At 51.4% G+C, this 8,688-nt stretch overlaps 1 protein-coding gene across 3 annotated transcripts in view; it reads left to right on the plus strand.

The window, feature by feature from the left end:
- The window catches only part of ACSS1 (acyl-CoA synthetase short chain family member 1), a 49,495-nt gene extending 46,740 nt beyond the window's left edge, over window positions 1–2,755 (plus strand). The window contains exon 12 of one of the 3 annotated variants that reach the window (XM_037743071.1): window positions 2,062–2,755. In XM_037743071.1, the coding sequence (XP_037598999.1) occupies window positions 2,062–2,141 (80 nt within the window). In that variant the 3' untranslated portion in view covers window positions 2,142–2,755. Of the gene's footprint in view, window positions 1–1,059 lie in introns of all 3 variants that reach the window. The other 2 variants (XM_017541441.2, XM_037743070.1) reach the window with 2 other exon arrangements.
- Window positions 2,756–8,688: the final 5,933 nt, after the last annotated feature.

An 8,688-nucleotide genomic window follows, 5' to 3' on the forward strand; every position in this document is an offset into this window, starting at 1 on the left:
GGGAGGTCGCCCAGGCAGGTTTCCACGCTCACCCAGCTCTCCTGTCCGGGAGGTCGCCTAGGCAGGCTTTGGCTCTCATATGTTGGCATGTGCAGGCTAGTCACAGAAATGGGGCTGCTGGTGAAGAACCTGAGGGGTTTTCATTAGAGGCATGGGGACAGCCCCAGGGTTCTCCAGCCCTGGCGTGATTTCTGATCACTTTTCCTGGTGCCAGTGAGGGAAACTGCAGACCCCTACCCAAGGGGGTCAGAATCGGGGGAGGATTGGGCTGCCTCTTCAGCCCTTGGCTTTTAATTCCTGGTGCCAGCGAGGGAAACTGCAGACCCCTACCCAAGGGGGTCAGAATCGGGGGAGGACTGGGCTGCCTCTTCAGCCCTTGGCTTTTAATTCCCTCCTTTATGAACATTGCCTGCAGCGACTCCGGGCTTGGTGGCCCTTGGAGGCAGCAGGGCCCAGCTCCATTTGGTATTACGAGAGTTAACACTTTTGGCCCAGTGACCAGTGTTTCAGGAGACCTGGACTTACCCTAAGTGAACTGAACTATTTCAAAAGACGGCGTCGCTGTCGAAGATCCCAAACACAACTCTTAATGTATTGCCATTTGCAGTGAATGGGCCATAGTTGTTTGAAAATGCTCCACGTTAGCTTTTTAAGACAAAACTTTTCTCTTAAGTAGTTCTCACCTCTTATATAAGACAAAGCCTGCTAAGTCCCAGGCCAGGGAATGGAGATGAGGTGCCTGGACCTGTTGCCACCTGGGTGCCTGCATGTGGCACAGTGGCAGGACAGACAGGCGGCAGTGTGGGGTGAACCCGGCCTGGGTGGACCTTGCCTGGTGGACGGTGTTGCATGGGTGGGTTTCAGCTTAGGTCCATGTAGTAGGAGGGTAAAGCCGAGACCTTGGGCCTTGCCATTCTCTGGGGTGGAGCCTTAGACATCCATTGTGGATCCCTGGGAGGGCGTCCCCCTGAGCAGAGCCCTTCTGATCTCAGTGCAGTCCACACTGGCACAGGGGCTGGGCACCATCCATGCTCTAACACTGTGCCCATTCCTTGCCAGGTGGTGAGACGTCTTCCAAAAACCAGGTCTGGAAAGGTCATGCGGCGACTCCTGAGGAAGATCATCACTGGGGAGGTCCATGACCTGGGGGACACTAGCACACTGGAGGATCCCAGCGTCATCATGGAGATCCTGCATGCCTACCAGAAGTATAAGGACAAGCAGGCTGCCGCCAAGTGAGCTGGCGCCTTGTGGGGCTCTTGGGATGGGGCGAGCTCCCAAGCCCTGGCTTGTCCTGCCCAGAAGGTACCCCTGAGGTTGGTGTCTTCCTAAGTCCCAGAAGCAGTCCCCACCCCACACGTGACCCATACCACCCTCATGGGACGCTGGGCTAAGATCCCTTTCTCCCGTCTGTTGGAAGTCCCAGGAGTGTCACCCATGGAGAGGCTGTTGACTTGGCTAGGGCTGGTTCTGCCATCCCGAGTTTGGTTTCCTGGAATGAAAAGGTGTTGCCATCTCCATTTCCCTGCCCTCTTGAGTCAGCACAGGAAGGTGAGGCCCGGGGATAGCACGGCTGCCCAGATAACACAGAGCTAGGAGCAACCGTGTTTTCTCCCGATGTTTCTAGATACAAAGGGCAGAAATTTTATTTTTATACTCTTATGTTGTGGAAGAACAGCGTGCAGCACTCACATGTAGTATGTGAATTTACTTGAGCATGTTCTTTTTAACACGTAGTTACGAAAATCTCCTTTTTGCCTCTACTGGTGGGGAAATGTGAGGATCGGAGGCCGCACTTTTAATTATTGTTAGTGTATTTGGAAGTGTGAATAGCGGATGTTTGTACCTCGGTCTAAACAGCTCCCTGAGAACTTCCAAGCCTCCAGTTTCCTTTCCTGGTGAGTGTTTCTCCTGTGCTTGGTTGTGTATAATGGAGCGAACTCCTAAGCGACGGGGTGAATGTTCCCACTTTAGTTCTAAACCTGCCCCAGTCATGTTCTGTTTCTCCACGCTGTAATCCAGAAAGATTTTTCTGTCCCCAGATTCCTGCTGGTAGGAGAGGCAACACGCTCCAAATGGGTGGGCTGTTCAGGGAAGCTACTGGAAACTCAGGTGACTTGTTAGAGCACCAATTTGGTTAGAGCCAGGTCCTGGCAAATGCTGCCTGACCTTCACTCTGTGGCTGGGGCCGTGAGAACCACTGAAGTCCCATGATGAGACTTGGAGGTCTGGATCCAGCCTCTCTCTGTTTTAATGTGCCTTAGGTGCTGCCACCATTAGCAAGATAATGGAAATCACGAGGCCAGTGGGTGCTTACCTCCCAGCGAGGCATGCAGGGGCTGGTGCTTGGCAGGGGAAGGAGGCCCAGTGAGCCGGGTCCCTTAGGGCAGGGAGAGTTTGTCCTCTTTGCCCCACAATCTACCCCTCAGGGCCTGTGGCAGTGCTGGTGTTCAGGGGTGTGCTACTGAGTACCCAGTTGGCCGTGGCTGTGCTGGTCTCTTGGGTGAGTGCGCCCATGATGCCCAGGAGGGAGCATTGGCTGCAGCACACACAAATCCTCAGTGGTGGTCTTTTGTCACAGGCTTAGCAACAAAGAGCTGTGCCCTGGGTGTGGGGGTTTGTAGTTGTGGGTATGGCTGTGTGTTTGTGAAATGGCTTAGCTTTCCGTGTTGCTGAGAGGAACCTGGACATGGTCCCAGGCCTTTGAATGATCTATAGGGGAGGGAGTTCAAATAAAGCTTTATTTTGTTCATTTTCTGTTTGTGGTGTGTGTGGTTTTTTTGGTCCAATAATGCTACTCTTTTTTTAAAAAAAAATTTTCCTGAATGTAATTCTACCGACAAAATTGGAAGGGGCCTTTTCTCCTGGGGGGTTCACATCGCGGCCCTGACTACTCCTTGGTGAGCTCACTTGCCTTACCGAGGATGGCTGACTGTGCTGATGTATCAGCCACATGTGGCCATTTAGCTGTAACTTAAACAGAATAGAAATTCAGTTCCCAGGCTGCAGTAGCTGCATTTCAAGTGCCCACAGGCCACACGCAGCAGGTCAAATAGGAGCACTGCCACCAACACTTGGAGGTTTGCAGATGGCACTGGGCTAGAGCACAGGCGACAGCGAGGGGGCCGACCGGCTCTGGGCGGCATGCCTGAGGAGCACGGCCTGGTACCTGGGTCATCCCTGTGCTATGGTGGGCCAGTCCTTCAGCAGGACACACTGAATTGGTGCCACAGAGGCAGAATCTCAGTGGCCTGGGTCTGCTCCTGCAAGGCCTGGGCCAGCTGCGGTCTCCAGAGTAGGAGCTGGGAAGGGCTATCCTCAGGGACTATGTCTTCCTGTACCCCTGACTTGGATGGGCACAGGGATGGGGATGGGGAGTCTGGGGGCCCAGGTGCCCATCTGAGGTGGACTCTGAATGCATGAAGGGCAGCCCTCTGCATGGGGGTAGTGAGGTGAGATTGGCCTCCTCAGCAGGAGGGTGTGTGGCCACGTGCTTCCCAGGACCAGCACACTGTGAATGGGCCAGATGGTGCATCCCAACAAGCCAGACTGTCCTGCCCTGCCTCTCCTGGGAGGGCCATCCTCATTTCTCTTGGGAACCATCCTCTCCAGCTGCAAGGGTGGCTTTGTGATGGTCCTTCCCAGCATCACAGTCCCCAGCCTAAATGACAGGTATAGGCCTGGCCAGAGGGCGCTGTTATGGACTCTGAGGAACATGACACCTTTGGGAAAGGGACTGCTGCCCTCCACCTGCTGGGCAAGACAGGACTTCAGGGAGGCCTGGTCTGAGAACAGAACGGCACAGAAGCAGCGGAGCCCGGGGGAACCCGCTGAGGCCAGTTCTACCACCAAGCCCTGTGCGGCCCCTGGACTGCACTTCTCCTTCTCAGCTTTCTATCATAACTGAAACGTCCTGACAGAGACCCCACAGTGCCACCAAGAGAAGAGCAGTGGCTGCAGGGGTGAGGCGTCTGAGAGCTGACAGTGGGACACAGGAACCCCCAGACTGGGGCTCAAAGATGGCCACAGGCCAGCCTGACAGATGACGTGTGTAGTGACCAGTCATGAAGGCAAATGACGTCCAGATACAGCAGGCAGCAGTGTGCAGTACCTTCGAAGAGTGATTTCCACTTAAAGCGGCTACAACAAAAGTTGTCATGCTCAAAGGGAAATGATTAATTCCCAAAGGGAAATGTGTCTCTTAAACATTAAATATCAACATGAAATCATGGCTAGCGTTTATGAGCTGACTGCACATGTTTGTCTGAAGGTAGATCACGTGCTGCCACTGGGCATGCGTGCACCCCGCCCACCCACAGATGCCAGCCCACGGTGCTGAAAAGGCACCGTGAATCCCCTGCCCCCATTTCCTCTGCCCAGCTGAAGGATGGAGACGCAGCTGTGGAATGTGGTGAGGCTGGCTCGAGGTGTGGGGGTGCGTACAGAGCGATTCACATGCACTCCACCCCACCCACAACACCCAATGCCAGGGAACAATGGCAGAGACCCACATTTATGCAGCACTGCACACAAGAAACGCCCCGTGGCAGGTTCCAGACTCCATGACCCCATCGTACCCTGACGTTGCCTTCTGACATAGACACTATTCTTCCCACTTGGCAGAAGAGGTGGGGAGTGGCAGAGCTGGGACTTGGACGGAGCTTGTCCGACTCCAGAACCTGCACTCTTGCCCTCTGTGCTCAGCCAGATGTGCTGCCCCTTCCTGGGAGAGCTTTGGAGGAATACTGGCGGTGCTTTATTTTTTTTAAGGTATCTTCCTGCTGAACTTCGTGTAGCTCTACTAATTGGTATCTTGAATAGGGGAAAGAAGAAGCCTGAATCCAGGTCAAGAAGAAGCTTTCCTGGAGACTTGTGATTTTTTTTCAAGGGGGGTGTGCCAGTGTGCGGTTTAGTGACCTCTACTCTTGAGTTACATAACTTTCCCTTTTTTCATTGTTGGGGAATTTTGCTACATAACAGGATTAAACCAAACAAGTATATCATTTCTGGGGCCGTGAATACTGATTGGTTTCTTTCTATGGTGTCAAACAGGTAGAAACAAATTTTGTGTGGTCTGAGTGTTTGCACCCCTTCACCCCCCAAATTCATATGTTGAAATCCTAATCCACAAGGAGATGGTGTTAGGAAATGAGGCTTTTCCGAGGTGATTAGGCCATGAGAGTGGAGCTGTTATAAATGGAGCTAGTGCCCTTATAAATGACAGAAGAGAGCTTGCTTCCTCTCTCTCTGCTCTCCTCCTCCAGGTGAGGACAGTGAAGATGGTCATCTGCACACCAGCAAGAGGGCCCTTCCCAGACACCCATCCGCACACCAGCAAGAGGGCCCTCCCCAGACACCCATCTGCACAGCAGCAAGAGGGCCCTCCCCAGACACCCATCTGCCAGCCCCTTGATCTTATACTTCCTGGCCTCCACAGAAACAAATTTCTGTGGTTTAAGCCACCCAGCCTATAATATTTAGTTATAGCAGCAAATGAATACAAATAAATACAATTTTCTTACTTTATATTGTACAGAGGGTGTGACAAAGAAAGAAAGGGATTCTGGACCGTGCTGCATGATGCCCTACCAGCAGAGTTCCCAGGGCAAGCTGCCTTCCTCAAACTGCAAATTCGGGAAGAGAAGCAAAGACACTGTGAAAAACTGCCGGCCAGCTACTTGCCTACTTTGACGCTGACTTGTGGCTACTCTGTAGGGTGCTCACCAATGTTCCCTTGGTTACTACAAAAATAATTAACAAACAGAGCTGCTCCAGGGCTTCTGGGCAAGGCTTCCTCCTTCTCTAGCTTCTAGGATTCCTGTTCTGTGTTTACTTGGCATCGCTGCAATACCCTTCTGCTATTCCACAAAGAAGTTTCTGCAGAGCAAACAGGCTGGCTATCCAACCTACTCCCAGCTATCCTGTGGGAGGGCCAGGTCTGCGGAGGCATCTGCCCTTTTGGGAGTGCAGTTCTGGCTTTTCTACTTGACATTGTGACTTCTTTTCATCATGGATTGTTTAGAAAAATATGTATTTCTAAAATTTCTTTTTCTTTTGAGATGGAGTCTCGCTCTGTCACCCAGTCTCCAGTGTAGTGGCACGATCTTGGCTCAATGAAACCTCCACCTCCTGGGTTCAAGCAATTCTTCTCCGTCAGCCCCCTGAGTAGCTGGGACTACAGGTGCATGCCACCACACCCATCTAATTTTTGTATTTTTAGTAGAGACGAGGTTTCACCATGTTGGCCAGGGTAGTCTCGAACTCCTGCCCTCAGGTGATCTACCTGCCTCAGGTGTTGAGATTACAAGTGTGAGCCATCACACCTGGCCTATTTCTAAAATTTCTAAACATTTAGTTTTTGTTGTTTTCTAGTTTTTGTTATTGGTGTTTAGCTTATTTGCACTGTGGTCAGATAGCATGTTCTCCTATGGCTTCAAGTGCTCTGAAGTTTGGCAGAGTTCCAGCCCAGGTGAGAGGAGGGGTGTTTCCTCAGCATCTCACCTGCCTCCCTGCAGGTGCCTCCCAGCCCAGAGCTGCCTCTCAGGTGTCTCCTGCAGGCGGGCAGTCCCTCGGCCCCCAGTGCAAAGTGGTGGAGGCAGTTATTCTTGAAGGTCTCCAGTCTTAGAGACACGGGACTCAGGTTCCCCAAACTGGAATGCTGTATGTATTTCTTTATTTTCTGTTTGCTTTTAAAGTGCTAGTCTATTTCAAATTTAGCTTCTAAGAGTATTTTAAAACTCGCAATGCACAAGCCATACCCCAGACCAGGGACACCAGAATTTCTGGGGTGCGATACAGGTATCTTTGCAGATGATTCCAACATGCAACCAAAGTTGAGAGCCACTGTCTTAAAGTTCAGCCCTTCCGGGGTGACACAATCAAGCACAGCCACAATGCATGAGGCCCAGTTGAAGTCTTTGCCTCTGCTGCCTAGCATACGCAGCTCTTCCCCCCTCCATGGAATGCCTCTGAGTCCAGTCGCTGCCATTGTGAGGGTGCCCACACTTTCATTATGGAGCTCAACACTGCCATGGCCTCTTGGCACAGGGACTTGAAGGAAGGAAACCGGAGAAGCAGGATCTGAGCCGTGGGAAGGGAAGAAGAAGGTGCTCATCTCCTTAGGTTTGCCTCTCTGGTGTGTGCATGTAAACAGGGCGGAGCAAGAAACTGGGCCCCTGAGAAAAGGCAAATGCTTAAAGTCAGTTACTGAGTTCAAGAGACCTTCCTCCTGTGAGTTCATAAGTGACTTGTGTTCCAGGTTTGCTTCCCTATAAAGACTTGGGAGCTCTGTGGCACTTACTGGAGTGAGTGAGGGTCTGCAGTCAGATACTGATAAACAAGGCAAGTAACACCAATCCCAATCCCAGTGCCTACAGCAGTGCCCGGCACAGGCCAGTGCCCAGTGATATCTGTAGAATGAAGAGTGGACAGGTGTAACACTTACCTAGACGATGAGTGGGAAGGACGGAGCTCTGGTCTGCCTGGTGGAGAAAGGCAGGGGATGGAGGTGCCAGCTCAGGCTCTGGAGTTCTCCAGGGGCGGGAGGGGAATGAACTGCTCTGAAGGCATAGGGCAGACCTATGAAGAGGGCAAGCCCTACGTGGCACACGAAAGCCCTCCTGCCTGCTGCTTTGGCTCACAAGCATCAGAGCGAGGAAATCAGGGTATCTTCACCCACCGTGCTCTCTGGAGGGCAGAAAGGGAAGAAACAGAGAAGACAGGTCCAGTTTCTTTGTCTGGGTAGGGAGAAGGGTCACGGTTTTTGCTCAGCTGTCCAGCTAGCTCTTCTCCCTCTATTAAGGGATGCCATGGGAAAGCGAAGGCGTCCCTAACAACTTGCACCCTATCAGCCATGCTAGAGGAATGCCATCACTCCCCACCCTTTCCACTTGTGGGTGCCTGAGTTTGTACTTGGTTCTGTTCTGGTGGCTGTTGCTAATGGCTAAACTGAGGCCCCCACCTGTGCCAGTCTTCATTCCAGATACAAGAAAAGTTGTTGGTTAGTGCCCCTGGAACTGGACCGCAGGGAGCCATAACTGGCCAGAGAGGTGACAAGCCAGAGGGCAAGAAGCCTACCCCAAACAAACCCAGAAGCAGAAGACAGAAGACAGCTGGGTGTCCCATACCCTAGGACGTTACCAGTAAGCACCTCAGTTTGGAAACCTGCTGTGAACTAACATTTCCAACTTCTTTTCAAACAGAGTGGAACTTCTGGTAAGAGCCACCAGTTGGGTAATCTGGGGTTTTCTAATCTCTCTGTTACTGTAGATCCAAACTTCTGCACATAGCCTTCTGGATGAACAAACACATTGGGCAATTTCTTTTCTAAAGAAGGACATTACCTCACCCAAACCACACATCTCTTCATTACCGAGAACCAAAGAAACATTGAACTCTTACAAATATGCATAAGTTTTTTCAACCAACAGAAAAAAAGCAGAACAGTCATCATCAAAATGGAAATTATAGTTGACCCTTGAACAAAGTGGTGGTTGGGGGTGCCAAACCCTAGTGTGGCTGAAAATCTACATATAACATTTGACTCCCCCAAACTTAATTACGAATAGCCTACTGTTGGCTGGAGGCCTTACTGATAGCTGTGAATAGTGGATTAACTCATACAGTGTATGTCCTATGTCTTATATACTGTATTCTCACAGTAAACTGTGAATAGTGGATTAACTCATA

The sequence above is a fragment of the Cebus imitator genome, unplaced genomic scaffold (assembly GCF_001604975.1).
Source record: "Cebus imitator isolate Cc_AM_T3 unplaced genomic scaffold, Cebus_imitator-1.0 Scaffold134, whole genome shotgun sequence".
Taxonomy (NCBI): Eukaryota; Metazoa; Chordata; class Mammalia; order Primates; family Cebidae; genus Cebus; species Cebus imitator.